The 21,468-nt window shown below is 46.9% G+C and overlaps 2 protein-coding genes across 3 annotated transcripts; one reads left to right on the top strand and one right to left on the bottom strand.

Annotated features, from left to right (window-relative positions):
• Positions 1-414: 414 nt before the first annotated feature.
• Positions 415-3,385, top strand: SMIM22 (small integral membrane protein 22). The gene is made up of 4 exons (XM_054994836.1): positions 415-522; positions 1,191-1,367; positions 1,615-1,703; positions 2,982-3,385. Exons 2-4 carry the CDS (start codon positions 1,232-1,234, stop codon positions 3,024-3,026), a joined length of 270 nt encoding a protein of 89 aa, XP_054850811.1. The 5' UTR covers positions 415-522; positions 1,191-1,231; the 3' UTR covers positions 3,027-3,385.
• A 282-nt stretch (positions 3,386-3,667) lies between these two features.
• Positions 3,668-20,084, bottom strand: ROGDI (rogdi atypical leucine zipper). Of its 2 annotated transcripts, XM_054992244.1 has the most exons (12): positions 19,982-20,041; positions 15,264-15,362; positions 14,898-14,969; positions 14,262-14,344; positions 12,942-12,996; positions 12,354-12,434; positions 11,169-11,264; positions 10,899-10,997; positions 7,005-7,118; positions 5,387-5,436; positions 5,111-5,237; positions 3,668-4,417 (listed from the first exon to the last, which is right to left on the bottom strand). In XM_054992244.1, the coding sequence occupies exons 2-12, from the start codon at positions 15,264-15,266 to the stop codon at positions 4,376-4,378; spliced, it is 822 nt and encodes a 273-aa protein (XP_054848219.1). In that variant the 5' UTR covers positions 15,267-15,362; positions 19,982-20,041; the 3' UTR covers positions 3,668-4,375. The 2 variants fall into 2 exon arrangements, with proteins under 2 accessions (XP_054848219.1, XP_054848218.1); XM_054992243.1 differs by lacking the exon at positions 15,264-15,362 and having other exon boundaries at positions 19,982-20,084.
• Positions 20,085-21,468: the final 1,384 nt, after the last annotated feature.

The raw sequence follows: 21,468 nt of genomic DNA, 5'->3' as shown, positions 1-21,468 counted from the left end.
CATTTTGGGGGACATTTTTTGTCATTAAGACAGCAGCCATGCCAAAAAAAGTTGCCAACCCTCTTTTTTAAGGCACACATTTTAAAACGTTTCATGTCTTCTCTCAAAATTATCAAGTATGATGGTGGGAAATGTGTTTGGACATGCAACATGTACCAGCAATCAAAAACTGGCTGGAGCTTGTGCCACCTGCACACATGGGGTTAAACACACAGTTCCTGTCCTGCCATGTGTGAAGGGATATTTGGAAGGGTTCTGCAGCAAGCTTTTATTTATTTATTTTTTAAGGCCACTTGTTTTACGCAGGGGACAGCCTAGCTGCTGTTTCTTTTCCTAGCAAGGGAGGAGGAGACTTGGGTGTGCCTGCCCTTGGCCTGGGCTCAGGTGCTTTTAAATCAACATGAGCTCTGGGCAATTGGTGCAAACAGGAACAAGGAAGTAAAGGTGCTTTGGAAGGAGCAGGAGAGAGTTACAGTCTCCATCGACAAGGAGTAGAAGCCAAGGAAGGCATTCTTACAACAGGTAATGGTTTACATCAAGAAATCTTTATGTGGAGGGAGATTTTGTTTTTTTTTAAAGTCTTCTTTGTTTGTGTTATAGATTGAGCAGCTCACTTTTACGGTCTCCGTTTCTTTCAGAAAGCAACTTCCTCATTCTTTTTCTGCTCTGGGATCTATCCCACACACACACACAAACTCACTGGTCTGTCAGGAAGACCTGAAGGACTCAGGGGAGTAGGACAGGAAGGTATTGCTGGGGTCATAGGAGAAGCCAGAAGCATGTAACATCAGGGGCTCTTTGTGTGCTGCCCGCCCAGAACTGCAGAACTGTCTGTAATGGACCCTCACTGGTGGGCGACGATCAGTGGCTGCATTTAGTTTTCTCAGTCACAAGCCCAAGAAATAAAGCTAAGATTGGGCAGGTCATTGAGGGGCAGAAAAACAATTAAAGAAACTGAACTGCACTGAGCCGTGCGCCTGACCTGGCCAGCTGTTGCTAGGTCCTGCTCCAGTGTGAAAACTGCCACCCTTGAGAAAAATGCTTTGCAAGGGAATGTGTTTTCCCATGTTAAGCTGCAAGGGAGGGAGGGAGAGTGCCCTTGTGTGTGAGTAAATCAGCCCTTGTGTGTGAATCAATCCTTGGTTAAACTCCCATTCTGAGATGCCCATCTCCCCTCTTGCTATATACAGTTCTATTGGAACATTTGAGAGAACGCTGTGGACATCCGAATATGGGGTCTCAAGGCAAAGACTTTGGCCAAGAACTAAGCAATCAGATCAACGATGCCCTGAGCAGACTGGCGTCCAAGGAGATGTTCCAGTCCGACTGGGATATTGCAGCCTTTGCCATTTTCTTTATTTTCATCGGTAAGTTGTGTCCCTATCATCTGTTACTTCTGTGGCTTGGAAATCTTCCTCTTCTGCAGATCCAGAGAGGCAGAGACATTTCAGATTTCCTGCTGGGTTATTCATGACAAATATTTTGCCTTCTATTGGTACTCCAAAATCTGACAGCAGAAAACAGACACTTGTGCCCTTCCTGGTGGGAGGGACAGCTCTGCTTCCCCTCCTTTCAGAGAATGGATGAGCGGACACATCTGTTTTTTTCTCCCAGGAGCAGTTCTCTCTTTGGTCCTCCTTGTTCTGATCCGCTGCCTCTGCTGCTGCTGCTGTGATTGTGAGCACTCTGGATCATACCACAAGGTAAACCTTTTAGGGCATTCTAGCATTGTCTCCTCAGAGGAAGTTGTGATACAGAGAACATCTTGAGTACAGACCAGAATTGAAGCCCCCAACTTAGCACCAGCCATCTTAAGCATTCTTGAAGGGCGTTATGTGGGAACACACCCTTTACTTCCACGCCTGGAATGACCAACTCACAGGCTAAGTCTAGCCTTAAACCTGATTTCTTCTGGGCTGCTTCCACCATATTTATTCTGCCCTTTCTCCAGAGATCCGGGTAGATTACACAGGTCTCCCCTTTTGCATTTTGTCCCCCACAACCACCCTGTCAGGTAGGCTAGGCAGAAACTGACACCCCCAAGTGTGTTTTATGGCTGAGAAGAGATACTAACCCAGATCTCCCAGTTCCACTAATCTAGCAACTATGCAACACTGCCTTGAAAGAATACAATGCCTGAAGTTGCAGGGGTCAGCTGGAAGGAGGGGATTTCCTGGGGTCTCACACAGGAAGCTGCCTATACCATGTCAAACCATTGGGCTACCAAAGTCAGTCTTGTGTCTGTGAACTGGAAGAGGCTCTCCAGAGACTCAGAGCTGAACTACAAGAGAAGAATTATATGAGGACGTTCATGTGAAGGGAGTCACAATGTTAGCTGGGAAGCTAAGTTTTAAAAGACAGATTGGAAGACTCTTGTCAATTTCCCCTCTCTACAGAGCAGCAAAGATCACTCCTCACTTTTGTTTATCCGCTCTTTGCCTCCTAGAAGGGGAGGTGAAACCGGTAAGAGCTTTCCCAGGATGAAGAAAAAATAAAGCCTCTGAGGAGGGCTCTTTGCTGACGCTGTAGAAAGGAAATTGACAAAGCCTTCCGATCTTTTAAAACTCAGCTTCTCAGCTAACATTGCAACTCCCTTCATGTGAGCACCCTCGTGTAATTTGTCTCTTATAGTTTAGCTCAGTTCAAGATCTTTTGCACCCACTACTGATCCGTCTCACTGGGGATTGAGCCTTTAGCATGTAAAGCAGGTGCTGTGCCCACTGATCTATGGCCTCACCCCAGAGCAGAGAGTAGGAATCCTGGAATTCAGAATTTGCTTCTCTTGGCTAAGCCAAAGCAGGATCTTTTATGGTGCTCATGGTGCTTCAGAGGGCCTGTTTCCCTGTGCGCATTTTTGGTCAGTGGAACTGTTATCTGTATTGCTGTGTTCTGTGTGTATCGGATCTTCACCCTTTCAGGCCTGCTTAACATTCACACATTTATGATCCTGCAACTCTAACATACTGTGTTCATCTACACAGGCTGCCAGAAAAGTTGGCATCGATAACCAGGGCATGGAGCCTTAAAGAGAAGCCATGACTGATCACATAACCGACAGGAAAGAAACATGGCTGCTCACCTGGGTTCTTCCTGCTGTGCTGGAACTGTTTCTGAACTGGATTTCACTCCTCACACCAGCTGGAGTGTACAACTTGAGGGCCTCCAGAGCCTAGAGGACTTATCTTCCAAATTGTGCCAGGCTTCACCTGAACACATGCTGTTCTCAGTTGTATTAAACGCAGGGAGAAACAGAGGAACTACTCTGTAGAGAGCTTTCCTGTGCCTCACCAGGGCTGCCCCTGGCTTCTAGTGGCTGCTGCTGAGACTGGTCCTTTCCAAATGGTCTATGTATTGCAAAGTTTTATTACAGCCTTCTTTGAAGGAGCTCAGGGTGGTCATGTGTGGTTCTTCCTCTTGATTTTTCCCCACACAGCACTACTGTGGGGTAGGTGAGGCTGAGAGTATGAGACGAGTGAGTTTCACAGCAGAACAGGGATTTGAACTCAGGTGTCCCAGTCTGACACTAAGCCTTAATGACGAGCTCATGGTTTGGCTCCAGCACCAAAAGAGATCCATATTCTCTCCCCCTCCCGCCCTCCCACGCACACACAGAGGCCAGGAGGATCTCATCTGAGGCCCGAGCACAAAGACTTCCTGCCAGATAGCCAAGTGTTCAGGGACCTTTATTTCACAGCAATCAATTAGTTCCAGGAATGACACACAAGGTTTAGCAGCAAACAAACCACCCCACCACCTGTGCAATGTTGGTCCGGGTAAGGGTTATAATTGGCGTGTCATGGTGGTGGGACAGATAAAAGACAGCTTAGTGGAAGACCAGACCAAAGGTAGAAGCCCAGCTTGCTAAAAGCAGGCTTTGGGCTACCGTGGAAAGAAACGAGGCCTTGCACCTCTAGCGCCAAGTCATGGAGGGAGCATGGGAGAGATGAAGACACACGTTTGTGGAAGGGGACAGGCCTGCAAGGAAGAGCAAACCTGAAATCAATTACAGAGAATGGCCCTTGCGAGCACTTCACCACCCAGCCTTCTGGATGATCACACCCCTTCTGGGCTCCTTCCTGTATTGCTCCACATCGCACCTTTCCTCTAGAGGAGTGGGATCTGACAAGCGTTTATTGGCTTATCTTTGTCCCCAGCCTTGAGATGTGTGGAAAGAAATGGGTGCGATTCTAAAGTGCTAATTAAATAGTGACACTCTACCCACAAAGATGCCAATGCTGGGCATGGGGTCCTGCCCAGCAAGCCACCATGGAGAGTTGGAATCTGACAACTCTTCCTATACAAAGCTTATGCCAGGGCGTCCTCCGCGGAAGGGAGGGGCTGAAACTTCAAAAGGGGGCTGCCCTTGGAGATGTGATCAGTACAGCCTGTAGTTCCAGTAGCCAGAAAACACAGCAATCTGGAAAAGAAAAAACAAGAAAGGCATCCAGAAGTACAGCCATGCCAAACCTTGCTGTTCAGAAGTTCTTAACTTGGGATCGCTAACTCTGATGTGCCTCTGTGCAAAGTGCGGTTGCTTATGTGTATCCAGGGTACAGACAATTAAGTAAATTATACCCATTTTCTAGACAGAAACAGAGGAAAAGCTGTCCAGCAGCTCTGGTGCTTTAAATATGCTTAACCTGTGGTGGGCAAAAAGGTCTGCTTCATTATTCAACATTTCTATTGTAACGCATGCCTACATGCTCAAAACACCCCACATTCCTCTAAAGCCCAAACACTAATGAATGAGAGCAGCCATAAAGAAGTCATCCCTGCTTCTAATTTCATTGGCATCATGGACTCATTAAGTAGGCTCAGGTAAGCAGCCACCGACTTGGTTTTCACCTAAGAAAAGACCTGCTGCTTTTCGACCACCAAAGAAACTTGCAGCATTTTAAACTTATTTCACTGCAGCAATAATTCTGCTTCCGTTTTCACACAACTCAGCTGTATAAGCCTTCCCTCACCCCCCTCAATGCCCCTTCTTTCTGTTTTGACTGGAAACCCTAAGCTTGAGTAAGCCCTTTGACTGATTGCTCAACACACAAACGACGACTGTCAACAGCCTCCCCTGAACACAAGAATGAGGCACACGGGCACTCTTTCCCACCTTGTCTTTTAGCTGCTGGCAGAGCTGCAGGGACACTGTGAAGAAAACCAGGGCATCATTCAACCAGGGCACAACACACTCCACTTTATGGACGTGGCTGACTTCATATCTTTGGTTGCCATATTCACTGGAGAAGAGGAGAGAGTCCGTGAGAAGGCAGAGCTGTGATGACCCTGCAAGTTTCAAGTCTATCTGCTGCATTAAAAAAAGTTCCCAAAGGTTGCTGCAGGACTCCTTCCCCCCCCCCCAAGCAAGCAATCAAGGGACAGAACTTACAACATAGCCCCTGGGTTGTGCAAGATGGACCCACCAGCTGGTCGGAAGTTCTGGCAAAGACAGGGAAAAAAAATTGATGCTTTGGACATCAAATCAGGGGGGGAAAGAGCTGCTATGAGCAATCTAACCGTTATGTATGGTGATGCTGATTAAAACTCTGTTCACGTTATGAATTCAGTAGCACCTTTAAGACTAACCAACTTTATTGTAGCGTAAGCTTTCAAGAACCACAGCATCTGATGAAGAGAGCTGTGGTTCTCAAAAGCTTGTTCAGACTACACCACACCTCAAAGGTACAATTTTGAATGCAGACCCGAGAGCTCCTAAAAACATGAATAATTGATGATAAATTACTCAAATTGTATGGAGAATGTATGAACAGCCTTGCTGAATCACACCAAGATTCATCTAATGTGGCATTCTGTCTTCCTGGATGCCTTGTGGGAAGCTCACTAGCGGGATATGATGATCACAACCTGAGGTACACTGCTTCTAAATGTGACGCTTCAATTTCTAGCTCCTAGTAGTAGATGCCATGTCTATTTATGAAACTGACAAGGGGCCAACGGGCACATTTTACTTGCCCCAAGTCTTTTCTACTTTCTACTTCTTCCAGAAGGGGGGTGGATGAGACAGAAACTGCATGCCCATATCCAGCCAGCCAGCCAAGTGTTGGGCCTGCAACACAAAGCAGAAAGGAGGAAGCCTGTCCATGTATTGCTCTGCAAGAATCCAGGTAACCATGAGGCACTAGGAGGCATGAATAATACCGGCCAGGGATCCAGAGTACACCTTCTGTTCACCTCCAGCCTACCAATGAGCCCCATGGCCGTTAAGCTGGCACTGGCAGCCAAGAGGAAGTTTTTAAAATGTGGACTGATTGAACAATCGCTTGCCTGAGAGGAAGACAGTTTGTCACATGCACAATTAGCATGCAAGGTCAGCAGCTCATCTGAAACCTCCTGGGTTGATTCTGGTCATTTTGCAAGGAGTTAAGAGTGAAATTTTTCAGTTACTCTTGCAACACACTCAGAGCTATTTAAGCAACTTGCAGAGAGGTGAAAAACCACATGCCAGTTATATCCAACTTGGATATAACCCATAACCTACTAAAATATAACCTAGGCTGTACCTCTTGAATCAGGGGAATGGTTCTTGTACTGGTGGAAAGCACTGTGGCAAGTGTAGCAGATATGCGGGATGCAACTCACGGCCACAGAGATCACATTTATTCAAGATGCAGTTCCCCCCCACCCCCTTTTTTCAGTGCACATTTTCAGCACCAGAATTTCCTAATCCTAAGAGAAATAATTATAACAGATGCTGAAGTCTGGCCAACTCATTACAGCTTGTGAAAGATGACTGTGTAACACTCCCTCGACATGTAAACCAAAGCAAGGCAACTGTATACCCTCAGCTTCTTTTTGGACAGAATTGCCTGGATGGAAGATCCACCAAAGGGAACGAACCTCCTCGCATTCCAAATGCAAGGAGCCTGCACCCAGTAGCTCAGCGCTCAGTGGAGGAGGACTCAGCTGCATCGACAACAGGATTTTACTGTAATCTAGAGGTGGAACCAGAGCAAAGGGATTATGGCCCAGGAGAAAGATGGACCTACCTTTGTGGAACTGGGCTGCAGTGAGTGCAGCTGATAAACAGTCAAGCAAAGTTTATTTAGGTTGATGTAGAAGTTCATCAAGGTGTCTGAAGGCAGGGCTGGAGTGAACATTTTCTGCAGGGAGAATGAAACATGTTAACAGAGTGGAAGCTCTTATTCTAAGCCTGTGGAGTACATTCCACAGAACAAATTTGTTGGGCCTTTGAATGAGCCTCCATCTAGCATAAGGGTCCTTCCTCAAATAGGCCTTCTTAGGAAAACTTAAACAATTACCAGGAGAGCAGCAAACGCCTCCTTTGCCCATCATCAATGTGTGTCTTAATGTGGCGGATGCTGTACATGCACACACTAATTTCCTGATATACAAATACTGCTATATAGCAATGGGGGTGGAGGGAGAGTGAAAGAGGGTGAAGACTTTACTCTGCTTCTCTAAATGCCCAGTTTCTCAAAGACAAACACCCAAGCAAACTAAAAGTTCCCCATTATTATTATTATATCCCGTGCTCCCCGCAAGCGGGCTCAGGGCGGGTCACAACAGTAGATAAAATATACAGAGATAAAATCACAATCATTTAACACAGCTGTCTAATAAAATACCTGCTTACCATATTAAAAACTATATAACATCTGACGGAGGTGGAGGTGCAGCTTAACCACGCATGGTTGCTCATAAATGGGGGGGTAGACAGTCAAATACCCCCCCACAGACACAGGGGAGACCAGGAGAGAGGCTTATTTGATGGAATCCCTGATGGCCTCAACAAAACGCCTGGTGAAACATCTCTGTCTTACAGGCCCGCCTGAAGGAGACAAGATCTTGGTGGGCCCGGGTGTCCTCAGACAGAGAGTTCCACCAGGTCGGGGCCAGGACCAGAAAGGCCCTGGCCCTGGTTGAGGCCAATCAAGCCTCCCTGGGGCCAGGGATCACCGGTAGGTGCTTACCGGCTGATCGTAGCACCCTCCAGGGAGTATATGGGAAGAGACGGTCCCTCAGGTATACTGGTCCCAGTCCGTTTAGGGCTTTATAGGTTAATACCAAAACCTTGAACCTGATCCGGAAGTCCACGGGAAGCCAGTGTAGCTGCTGCAGAAACGGTTACATGTGTCCTGAAAGGCACACTCATCAGGACACAGGCAACAGCATTCTGGACCCGCTGTTATTTCCGGGTCACTCAAAGGAAGCCCTGCGTAGAGAGAGTTACAGTAATCCAATCTAGATATGACCGCTGCATGGATCACTGTTTCCAGGGCATGGGTCAAGAGATAGGGAGTAAGCTGCCTGGCCTGCTGAAGATGGAAAAAAGCAGACCGGGCAACTGCTGTGACCTGGGCCTCCATTGATAAAGAGGAGCCCCATGGAATTAAGACCACATAGGTCAGTGCCTTTTCTGCTGGCAGTGATAACCTAATGCTGAAAAGATTGGCCATCCTGGACCAAAAGATTTCAGGAGTTAAACTTAATGCACCATTTGTTTTGACCAGTGGTACTCACTCCGAGGCTTACTGAGAGCCACATTCACCGTCCCCATCAATCAAAAGAACCTCATTTACTTTCACCCTTGGCATGAGGCCTGCACCCCAGGAAGGCTTGCAGTTTGCCTGTTCCTCTAGCAGTTGTTTCAAGGTGAGAACCCCCTGCCAACGGCAAGTCCACTTTCCTGAAATAGGAAACAGGTGCCATACTGGGGAAAAGCACCAGGTGGCATGTCAACCAGCCACATGTAGCTCTCGAGTCACTGAGTATCATTATCTGGACAATAACGAGAACGAGAAGCAGAAATGCAGTCACTGGATGGCTGTTGTGTGGCATAGCAGGATTTGAATCCTTTGGCACCTTAGAGACCAACAAGCTCCCTTCTTAAGATACCACACAAGTTATGTGGTATGATGGTTTTCTGGCTCCTACCAGCAAAATCTTTACTAGTTATGGGAAGTCAGCTGTACTGTGGCTTCCTGTCATGACTCTGGTTGGTGTATAAGCCAGAAGATGTGCCTTGGAGTGCTTGCAGCATGACTGGACCTAACCACAGCCTACTGGTGGCCAGATTCTCAGAGGATCTCATAAAGGCCATGGCACTTCTTGGGCCACACTCCCAGTGTCAGCGCATAAACACAAACATAACACCCCCCCGCCCCCCCGGCACAAACCACAGAACAAAATCTCATTCCTGTTTCACAACTTACAGCATCCCATTGTGGTCAGCAGACAGATGCCAAAACCTCTTGGGAAATGGGATTTGGTTTCCCCAAGCTTGCTTTTTTCAAGCAGGAGCCTGCTCCCCATGAGCCGCTTCGGAATTATGCTATTTTACTTGCTTCGGTATGCTCCATAAATATTCGGAGCATGCAGAAGTGACGGGGGCAACTCCCTCACCCCCACCTCCCATCCCCGCTGGGGAACCCCTCCACGCCCCACTTACCTGGTTGGAAGGAGAGGGGGAGGAACATCAGCTGGGCGGTGGGGTTGCTGCTGCTGTGGCGGCAGCGGCAGCAGTCTGGAGCCCTCTGCTGCCGCACTACCTCCTGAGGTGCAGGCTGAAGCCTGCGATCCTCGCCGCCTCTGTTCACCCACAGGTGTCAGGGACGTCCCTGACACCTGCGGGCGAACGGAGGCGGCAGGGAGAGTGTCTGGGGGGGGGGCCAGCAGTTGCAGGTTGAAGCCTCCAAGTCCCCTTCCCCTCCTCCAGCCAGTTAGGATGGGGGGGGGGATGAGACTTGGAGGTGAAGTGTGTTCCTGGTGTGGCTTTGAAGCCGCACTGGGAAAGGGCTTCGCCTCCGAGCCCCTTTCCCCTCCTCCAGCTGGTTAGGATGGGGTGGGGGGGAACTTGGGAGGCGAAGTGCATTTCCAGTGTGGCTTTGAAGCCACGCCGAGAATGGGCTTTGCCTCTGAGCCCCTTCCCCTCCTCCAGCGGGTTAGGATGGGGGGGGGGGACTTGGAGGCGAAGTGTCAGCCACTGGTGCTGGGGTCTGGGTCTTCCCGGCTCCGTCCGCGGCAGCTCGGAGCGAGCTCCGGCAGGGGCTGCAGGCAGATGCTAGCGTTCCCGCCGCTGCTGGGGCCCGGGTCTTCCTGGCCCCATCCGCGGCAGCTGAAAGTGAGCTCCGATGGGGGCTGCAGTCAAATGCCTGCGTTTCCGCCGCTGTTGTCAGCCACCGCTGCTGGAGCCCGGGAAGTCCCTGGTCTCGTCTGCTGTGGCTGACAGGGAGCGCTCGGCAGGGGCTCGCAGGCATATGCCTGTCCCTGCCGCCCGTCAGCCCCCGCAGATAGGGCCGGGGAGTTCCCTGGCCCCGACAGCAGGAGGGCACTCAGCCACTCGTTAAATTCCCCTTTTCCTGCCGCTCTTCAGCAGCAGAGAAACAGGCATTTAAAATTTTACCTGAAGCTTCCCGAAGCATTATGAATGCTTCGGGAAGCTTTGCTTCGGGACTTCCAAATTGGGGCCAGCATGCTGGCCCCTATTCGGAAAACCCGAAGCTTTCCGGATCGGGTCCGATTCGGGCATTTTCCCCAAATCAGATTCCTGAAGCGCACACCCCTACTCATGACTAAAGCTTGAAAATTATCAGGAAATGTGTACTGAAAAGCCAGATGCCACAAAGAGCTTTAGGCAAGATCTTCCAGAGTTCAGAGAGATGCAATGAAAGAGGCAGAAAGAAGCACCAAAGGTTTCCCAATCACCCCTTCTTCCTTCCCAACACGCACCTCCTGCCCAACACACCTTCCTTCTCAACACACACCTACAGTCCTGGTTCCTGCCAATATTTTGAAACACACAAAACTAGGATTACTCCTGGAACAGAACGGGGATTTCCTCTGGCATAGAACTATAGAGTGTCTGGGCAGTGACGTGCCTATCCTTCCCCAAAGGGTTGATGAAGACATGGCTCAGTTACCGTGAGGCTGCTGGAGGCGATTTCTGGTAGGGTCAAAGTAGCTGGAGTGGTGAGCCGATTCCGAGCTCTTGTTAACTGCAACATCACTGCATCCATCAGCTGACAGGGAAAGAAACATATCATGTATACACTTCTATTTGAGCTGACCAGGAGGTCTGGCCCAGCAGCCCTGGTCTTAGGATATTCAAAGGACAAATTTAATTGTTTAAAATCCTGCCATTCCTCTCAATAGAGAGGGGGTGTGTACCAAGTCAGGCAAAGTGGGCTCACCTTGAGAACCTCACATCCGGTCTTGAACTGGTAATTGGTGCCTCTGTTAGTTAGCAGGTAAATTGCCTGGTTAACATGATTCCTTGCATCCTGGATCTGGGAAAGAATAACAAAAGCCCCATCAGCATGGCTTTACTGGAAAACTTTAAAGCAGGTTCAGCATATTGAACTAGTAAAGAGTCCAGTAGCACCTTTAAGACTAATGAAGAGAGCTGTGGTTCTCAAAAGCTTATGCTACAATAAAGTTAGTTAATCTTAAAGATGCTACCGGACTCTTTACTATTTTGCAACTACAGACTAACACGGCTAACTCTTCTGCATACTGGAAATCCTCAAAATACAGACTCTACTACTAAATTTAATTTTCCCAAGACACATTTCTTCTGGCACCTTAACGCCTAACACATTTTCACCCTAGCATAAGCTCCCTTAAAGATTAGAGTCTGTTTCATTTAGATGTATCCTCACTTAGTCAGATACTAGAATAAAAACACAGTCTTTAATGGGCCACATGACTCTTGTTCACTTTTGTTATGCCAGATTAGCATGACTACCCCTCTGTAATTGCTAACAGTTTTTCTGAAAAACAAAAACCAGCCTTTTTCTGAAAACAATTCAGACTTGAATCTAGTCTTTTCTTCTCACAGATACGGAAGCACAATACCAATAAACATGTTAAAAATGGAAGAGAGTTACAGAGATGACATTAAGGCCAATATTGCTCACTTGGCTTCTTAAATTCTTCAGGTACTGCTCACAGGTTCCCTGGTAGCACGAGGGCTAGAAACATGCCCTTTGGATTTATGTAACTTTCAAGAACCCCTCAGCATTTCCAGATTATTCAGGCTGGTTGCTAAAAACTTAGAGGTGAACAGGCCTGGGTATGGTTGACTTTAAGCTGACCTGGAAAGAACCAAACTCATTCACTGTTTACAGGACAACAAACTAGTTTTCTAGCAACTTTATCACCAGGATGGCCTACATATTTTCTTTGGAAGACGGTCTGAAGCACCTTTGATCAAGCAGCCTCCACATTCTCCTACTCAACATCCCAAGTGGACTGCACATCTTTGCTACTCCACCACTGAAGGACTTGGTGGTTATCACCACCCAGAAGTAATTTGGTCCTCCCTTCCCCTTCAACAGAGAGTGCTGGGGGAGGGCGGGGGCACAGAGCTACCATACCTGCTGCAATTTCCACTGCTTGTCATCTCGGAATGCAAAATGCAGAAGCTGGTTATTCCTGGGCATTTTCAAGTTAATATCCTGAAAAGGGGAGTGGGGGGAAACTATATTACTTCAGAGAAGTTTTAAGCTAACGTCTGCCTTGCAGAGCCAATTCAGACCCTCCCACCTAATTCAATTAGTAAATTCAATTAGCTGAGTTCTGATGGTATCAATACCATTCAGTGAATCCTAAAGGGATTATCATTAGGGAATGTCATTAGGTTTGCACAATATGCAGGCTGGCATTGGTGCTGTTCTGAATGGACCCTGACAGCAGCAAGAGAGGCGTACTAATGTGTCTGTCTGAACAACCTAATCTCTGAATCCAGGGTCCCTCCCCCTCCCCCATGCAGCTTTAATATCTGTGAAAAATTTTACGCAGCTTTATTTATTGTACACATTACACCTTTTATGGGATCTCCAAGAGGAAGATTTATTTCCTGACAAGCAAGAAGGTCTAAGGCTAATCGAGCCTGGCACTTCCTGGAGGTGCCCACTTCCCAGCACATACTGTACACAAACACACACCCCTAGACCGATACTCACAGCTTGGCATAGGGTGTCCCCCTGAAGCATCAAGACTCCCTTCACCTGGTCAGCACTGAAATAAGAAGGCAGGGCCGTTAACATGGCTAAAAGTAATCTCCAAGCTCAAAAGTCTCTACGGAAGTGTACAGAGGAAAACATAAAAGGCTCAAAAAGCAGATAAAAACAGTTGAAGTGTCAGAATCATAAAGAACTCCTGTCATGGAAAACAGCATAAAAGGGAGACCTTGTACTATGTCCCTGTCAACTGCCAACATACCTTGTTTTAAAAACCCACCAAACATGGCAAACCGGATTTGCAACCCCACCAACTCTGTTTGTTATTTAGACATAAACCCTTTTGTTTCCACAACAAGCACCTGGCCCTTACTGGTATGGGACACAACCTGGGGCTGGCCAGGGTTTCAGTTACAGAATGAAGAACCAAGCACTCTCTATTTCAACATCCCTCAGACCCACTGAATTCCCTAATGGGGAGCAGGCCACTGTACCAGGAAGTGAGTGTTCTCTTGTGCACCTGCAATTCCATTTTTGTGCGCAGGCAGGAAGGACTGAGTCTAGCTGCTGAATGCTAACCTACTGCTTGGTCAACTATACCCCCATTCTGTTGTGCACAAAATACAAACACGCACTGCAGACTTTAAAAAACACCGTCTCCTCCAAAGGCCTCTTTCTCTCTGATCTGCCAGGCTCTGGGGTATGGATGAGAGAAGCACTGCCAGCTCAGTCATATGACTCGGCTGAAACTTAGTTTACACCTACAGAAGCTGGACTACGGAGCTCCAGACATTTTGAGCCTGCAGGCAACTTTGGAATTTTGAGGATATGGTGAGAGTGCTACTCCAAAATGGCTGCCACAGGAGGCAAAACCAAACAAAATACTTCCTTCCTCACACCTCTTGGTAATAAGAAAACCTAAAAGGGGAACGTAACTACACAGTGGCTAAGGAGAGCCAGGTATGCTTACCAGTCTCCTGCTACTTCACTGGAAAACCTTTTCATTTGAATGACTTACAATGAAAAGCTTGGAAGATGCTAAGGTGCCCTGGTGGGTGCTATGGTGCCCACAGGCACCATTTTGGGGAAGTCTGAGTTAGATTGTTTCCTGATCCTCACTTCAGGAGGTAGCTTAAGAGCCAATTTCTGTATCGATTGCACAAAGCAGTGGCAGCAAAGGGGACTCAATGGGAGAAGAGCCTTAGAGTCACACCCTGCTCCATCCAGAATCGCAAGGCTCCTGGGTGGCTTCAGCCACTTCTGCTTTTGCCCAGCTGACAGTGGGTGCCAAGCACACTGTGCATCAAAAATCTCAGTACTTACTTTGCAGTGCCTAGGATAAAGTTCTCCTGTTTGATGGGTCCCTCTGAGCCACTCACAGGCAAAGCAAACCTGTGAGAAGCTTCCTGAGTCAGAAAGAAAAAGGAAGGAGGTGAATCAGTGCCCCAAGCAACTTGAAGAACATCAGAAGAGTCCTGCTGGGTCAGATCTGTGGTGCATCCTGTCTGCATCCTGTACCACACAGCAGCTAAACAGTAACTACGGAGGGCCAGAAAATAAGGCATAGAGGCCTCCGGGCACTGGCACCCTGAAGTTTATTGCCTCTGAATGTGGAGGCTTCCTTTAAGAGCCATGGCTAGTAGCCACTGAAGGCCCTGAATTTGTCTAATTCCCTTTTAAAGTAATCTGCGCTTGTGGCCATCATTAGGCAGTGAACTCCACATTTCATCCACTCATCGAGTAAATAAGTCCTGAATCTATTGATTATCAACTTTATTGGGTGCCCTCAAGTTCTAGCATTTTGGGAGAGGGAGGAAAAGCTTTCTGCCCCAAGAATAATTTTACAAACATACAAAACTTTCTTTCCAGAGCAAAAAAATACACAATCAATATTATGAGATTACATTCTCCCTGTTGCAGGTAGGAAAAAAGTATGAAGACTTTTAAAAGAAAATCTACCTTCAAAATATCTTGTAGCTGCCGAAGGACAGCGTGAACTTCCTCTTGTAAAAGCCACTTGAACTCTTCTTCCTGTGTGGAAAAACAAGGCAGAAATCATTAGCATGATGTCCTGAGAGATGCTATTTAATGCTTTGTTTCTTCTAGAGGCACCCTGTCCTCCCCTGATATTTACACACAGAACTATGAAACGTGGGTGGAGGTAGTTCCAATTAAGCTATCCAAGAATGTTTAGAACCCCGATGGTCACATGCTCCCCCAACTTAGTATGAGCATCTTTCCTGGGCACCAGGAATACCTTAAATCTGATTATATGGCCAGCAAAACATTTCATAGGTAAGGGCTTTGCCTAGAAACTGCACTCACCATTCACATCCTGGTCAGCTCAGAAGCAGCTGTAGGCACTGGATGACAGCATAGTACGTCTTCTTTCCCTTTCCCCAGATCTCATAAGCCCTTACTGACCTAGCCAGGAAGACACTGAGTGTATTCTTTGATTTCATGGACTAAAGAACACGCCTCTTCATTAAGAATTCTTTGATCAAAAAGCAGTTAAGAACAAGAACAAAGCAACACAATCTGTGGTTGATATATTTCCGCTCAGGTAGAAATCTTAGGAGTTCAACTTCTACCTAAACAATGTCCTACATTCTCAGATAGGCTGAGATGGGAATCTATATGGAGCATCCAAGGACCAATGGGGCCTCCATCTGCACTCAGCATACCCTCAGTTCCTTCCATACAGCCACAGTCATATCCCTTCCTATCCCTTTCAACTGGCAACTCAAACTTTCAGAAAATAAATTACACACCAAAAACAAAATTAAAAACCCACCCACTTTACAAATTCCGTGCAAAAAAACCTCCCCACAAACACCAGACAGTTGCCAACTTAAAGAGTGTACAGTTGCAGCACTTCTAATTGTGCAGCTAGGTGAAGATTCCTAAAGGACTCTAGAATGGAGAAGGTTCAAATCAAAATGCCAGCCCCTAAGAATGCATTTGTTTGCCCAGGGGCGTGAATACAAAGGCAGTGTATAGCACCTTGTAGCCAGGACATCATTTGGGCCCCTCAAGGATGATGGAAAGAAAGTTAAGATTCTTGTTCTAGAGGCACTGTGGACTTTCCCTCTCCAGCATTTACGAATGCAAACAAAACCTCTCAAAGGCACATGATCCCCCAAAGTACTGACAGTTCTGTAATAATTAACCTACAGTACACTTATTTCCCTAAGGTCACCTACATTTATTTTTCAGAACAAAACATGGCAGGAAACAGAACTTAACTTCTGCCAGCCATCTCTGCTTTCCAGAACTTCTGGGTAACCCCTTCAGACCAAAGCAGGTGACCTAGCCTTCCTTTGCACCCTCCCTTCCTACCAAACTATCTTGCCCACCTAAGAGCTGAGTGAAGCCCTTTATAGCCCCTATTTCATATTGAAACAACACTAGGAGGTTGTGAAACAACACTTGCGCCAAGTGTGCATGGAGATTACTCAGTATAGGATTCTCCCACCCATGCAGCAGCCTGCAAGATTTTCCACCATCACAAATGCAAGAATGCAACGTAGATCATCTCCAGTGCCATTAAGGGCGGGATGCATTTAGGACTGGAATTTTTTGTGCTGAAGACAGGAATTCCCAGAGCATAGTTCTCTCTTCTAAGTCCCTCTAGAGAACTCAAATCAGGTTTTTAAAAAAAGTTTGATAAGTCACCTGGATGAGCCGATCAACTGAATTTCAAACTAAATGGGCGTAAGAGAAAGGCCTCAATAAAGACGCCTTTCATAGAAAGAAATAGTAACTTACCATGTTTCAGACAAACACTGCAACTCTATGCGTTGAGGTTACATTGAAAAGCCACTATTGACATTGTTAAGGAAGGCCATTGTTACCAGAGTTAACATACCAGAGACCGAATAGCCAAACACAAACAAATGTGCACTTGAGAGCACTGACATTTGCTTGTTTGAATTAAGCAACAAAAACCATTTGTTTATGAAACTATCATTTTGAGCATTACCTGCCTTAATTATTACAGGCCGGTCCCTGGAAGTGCGCAGAGTTTCAGCACGTGAAAGAGTTTGTGGGAGAGTCGGAGAAATACCATCGTGGTAGGAGAAACCACGCCCCGTGAGGAAGTGCTCATGAAACAAGCTTGAGATACCCGGAGGCTTGTCGGGCGGGGAGGTCCCCCTCGGGGGCTCCCGGTTGCTGTTCTCCACCTGCACATTCCATTCTCCTCCCAGTCTTCCAGCTCCTTTCCACTTTGTCCGGAGGGACTTTTCATCTGCCCCCGCGGTTTCAGCGGGAATCCTCAGTGTACTGACTGAAGACAGCTCATAAGAGAACTCTTGGGATTCTTCCCTTTTCTGAGGATACACATGCTACTCGGTGTTGTAACACCTTGCTGTGTGTGATTGATTGTGATGATATTATAGTGATTATGATGTTTTAGAATTTCACATGTTGTATTCACTCTTGTATATTACTTTCAAATTCACTAAATTATTTTTGTGAACATTGTGTGAAGAATTTAGTTCACTGCATCAGTGCTCATTTGTGTTTTTTGGTTAATTATTACAGAAACAAAGTTGTTTGGTCTCTGTTGGACTTTCAACTGGACTTCTTAAAATGAAAGGGGCAGGGGACTCCACATAACTAGCACATCAGCTAAAGACAGCTAGCAACACAAATGTTACAAGCCTAATCATAAAAGACTCACTTATTCCAGATCAGTCAGGGTTAAAAACAACAAAAACAACACTGAAACCTTGCTAATTTATACAGCGCTCCCACGCCACTCAACTGCGCCAGGTGGTGGTGGTGGTGAAGTAGAAGTTGCATGTTACTAACGACTACTTTCCCCAGGAGGAACTATTTCTTACATTGCTTGGACACAGTGTCCTAGTGAACATAGTCACGTGAACTGAAAGCACACGATACAGCAGTTCCTTCAAGCAATTTTGTTCACAACATCCTTGGACAATTCAGCTGAGGAACACTTTAACTCTGAAGGCATTTTGCGGCAGATAAAACTTGAATTATTAAATAAATACACAGGTTCGAAAACTGTCAGATCATAAATACGTATAAGATACAGCAGCGTCTTACACACCTTTTGACAGCAGGGAATTTAAGAATCATTAGGACCCTCACCCTTTAATTTTAGAGGTGAAGTTAACAATACAGGTACACCAAACCTTACGGATCTTCATAATATTAAGAACTCTAACTTAGCTATCCTGTGAAGCCAAATGTAAGGCTCATTGCAGAAGCAAGCACACATAGATGAGGCTGATAAAAGCATTCTAGGGACTGCAGACTCCTAGGGTCTTGCCTTGCAAGCTCACCATTTGAAGGGGAATGTTAGAGTTGATCTACAGATCTTAACTACTGCTACAAGGCTCAGAACAGCAGGATGGCTGCTGACATGACCACTGCTGCTTTCTTTGACAGAAACAGCAAAGTCCAAGCAACTCAGCAACATGGGTTGGACAAGCTTAGCACATGAAGGCTGGCCCTATTAATGGCTCAGAAGCAAGAGATTGCCCGTTGATGGCAAAGCTGTTAGGAGTTTAATGGACACAGAAGTGGTCTCACGTCCCATTCCTTGCAAGCAGAAAACTAACATGGCAACGAAAGGCTGGCTAAAACCTTTTCCCCAGGGATACAGTCATTTCTTAAAAGAAAACAAAACCTCCCACCATAAGTGCTATCTGCCCATCCCAGCTGCAGTGAAAAGTGGTATAGACCCACTAGTTACAGCAACTTCCCCCCTCACCAGACACAGAACATGCCAATTACCTCTCTCACACACAACACACACATACACCACCTATAACATAGAATGGGAAGAACCTGCTGCTAGTAAAATCACACAAGCACCAATGGCACAATTCAATCAACCTTCCAGACAAGAAGGCCATGCGGCTGGAGGAGAATCCAGTGCTGGTGACATCACACCCAACAGGGCTTATGACTGTCATGGAGAGTGAAGAATCTCACGTCTATTATGCCCCAGTTACGATGACATCATACAACCCACCACCAAGCCACTGCAGTTAGGGTAGAGTTGCCAACAGCGGGTTCGGAAATTTCTGGAGATTGGGGGGCTGTGCCTTGGGGAGGGAGCTCAACAGAACTACTGATTTCTCCCAGAGAAGCTGATCTCTGTAGCGGGGAGATCAGGTAAGCTTGCCAATCTCCAGGTAGGGCTTGAAGAAGTCCTGGAATTGCTATTCATCTCCAGCCTACATTCATAGGTGGTCTCACTGCTCTCCTGGAGAAAATAACAAATGGGAGAGTCATGGTAATCAGCTACAGCAAACAAGAAAAGCCACCACAACCTACTAGTCACAGAATCAAATCTACATCATAATCATTCCCAATTGCATTACTCAAACCAATATCCAACATGAACCACAGATTTATATATGCAAAATACTATACAATATAATAAAGTTTCCCAGTGTAAAGTATCAATAAATATGTACACTAAGGTCAAAATCCACATACAAAATATTCAACTATTAAATATGCCTCTGAATAAATAACATTCATATTGACTGTTATTTATTCAAAGACATATTTTGTATGGATTGTATTTAATGCTTGGATATTTTGTATGCAGATTTTGACCTCGGTTTACATATTTATTGCCACTTTGCACTTTACACTGAGACACGTTATTATATGGTATGAATATGTGAATTTATAGCTCATGTTGGCACCTTCAGAGGATGGACTCCATACTCCGCTGAGGTCCCTTCCCTCTTCAAGCTCTGCCCCCCCCCCAAATAATTTCCCAACTCAGAATCAGCAACCATAAAATCGGTTCTAATTCCGATCTTCAATCCCCACCTGGAGATTGGCATCTTTGGGAGGAGGGATGTTCGGCTAAGCTAATACCAATGACGTCAGCAGCTAAGGGAAAGAGGCGGGGGCAATGACGTCACGCCAAGTCCCTTCTCCAGCCAGGCCCATCACGCTGCGGGTGTCTGGCGGGGGGGGGGTCACCTTCCTCTCCTGGCCACGGCCTCGTTGGGCTTCCCCGACCAGCCCGCCTGCCTCACCGCTCTCACCAGGACAGCTCGCTCGGCCGCGCTCGCCAGCGCCGCCATCCTCATCGTCGCCGCCGCCAGTCTCCTCACAAACGCAGCCAAGAGCAAGGGACCGAGCAGCCGCCTGAGAAGACTGGCTGAGAAAAAGCCGTTAAGCGCGGGCTCGGCCCCCTCGCCTTTCATTGGACAGCCCCGTCAGGCGCGAGCACTCTCATTGGCCGGATCCTCCTTGCCCCACACCCATCTCCACTGCCCCTCCTTCTCCGAAGCGCTAGAGTTTTTAGCCTAGCAACCAAGGAAGCGAGCAGGTGATTGGATCAGTTTTCTCTTGGTTGGGGGCGACACACACGCGCGCGCAAAACCCCCTCGTTCCTCTCTGGAGTGGGAGGAGCTTGGTGGCATTACAAAGCTCCCACGCCTAGTGACGTCATAGAGCAGCTGGCCTTGCAGAGGCACAAAATGTTTTATGGGGCGACTTTGGAGCAGCCAAGCACAGCCCTCGCCCAGGCCCTTAGGAAGAAATGCCTACAAGGAGGGGCATAATAGTAAATGCACCACTCTTCCAGACAGGTTAGTGCCCCGCTCAGAGGGGTCAACGAGGTCAGTGTTATTATCCTCACAATACAGTTGGAGAGCAGGGACTGATACCAGTGGCTTACTCAAGGCCCCCTTCAGAGCTCATAGCAGTACTGGGATTCAAACCAGCAGAGTGCTGCAAGTCAAAAGCAGAAGTTCAACATCACCTTTAAAAACTCACTATTCCTGCTTGAGTTTCTGAGAGTCCTTAGACAAAACAGGAAGAGAAAAAACCCCATAAGCCTAGTTTTAACAAAGGGCAGAAAGTGAATGGTTAAGGGGGAGATGGGCAGAGAGGCCTGCTACCATAGATCAGATGTGATTCTCTAGTTGTATGTAAGGGATGTTCTCTCTCATACAGTGAAAATAAACAGAGCCACAATACCGTAGGATAAATAAAGGAAGAGGCAGGTTGAAGCATGAAAGAACATCAGTAAAGAGATAAGCATGGTACATTAGAGCCCCAAGACACAGAGTGGAAAGCTGCAGTACTGCAGCCCCAGCTCTGCTCATGACCTGAGTTCGATCCTGGTGGAAGCCGGGTTCAGGAGGCCAGCTCAAGGTTGACTCAGCCTTCCATCCTTCCAAGGTCAGTAAAATGAGTACCCAGTTTCCTGGGGTTGAAGTGTACATGACTGGGGAAAGCAATGGCAAACCACTCCGTAACAAAACAAAAAAAATCGTGATGTGACATCCCCCTAAGGGTCAGTAATGACTCAGTGCTTGCACAGGGGACTACCTTTACCTTTTTAAATTAAGGACGAGGCAAGTTGAAACATGAAAGAACCAACATCAGTAAAGAGACAGGCATGGTACATATTAAGCAAAGTCTATGAAAGTTTGTAATACGTGGGTCCTGTTGCATTAGAAATTATGACTGAGCAAGTCCAAGTCTTGATTTAAGCCAGGACATGTTGGCAAGTTTTGATTTG

This window comes from Eublepharis macularius, chromosome 12 (assembly GCF_028583425.1).
Source record: "Eublepharis macularius isolate TG4126 chromosome 12, MPM_Emac_v1.0, whole genome shotgun sequence".
NCBI classification, from domain to species: domain Eukaryota; kingdom Metazoa; phylum Chordata; class Lepidosauria; order Squamata; family Eublepharidae; genus Eublepharis; species Eublepharis macularius.
This window is presented reverse-complemented; position numbering and strand designations above follow the sequence as displayed.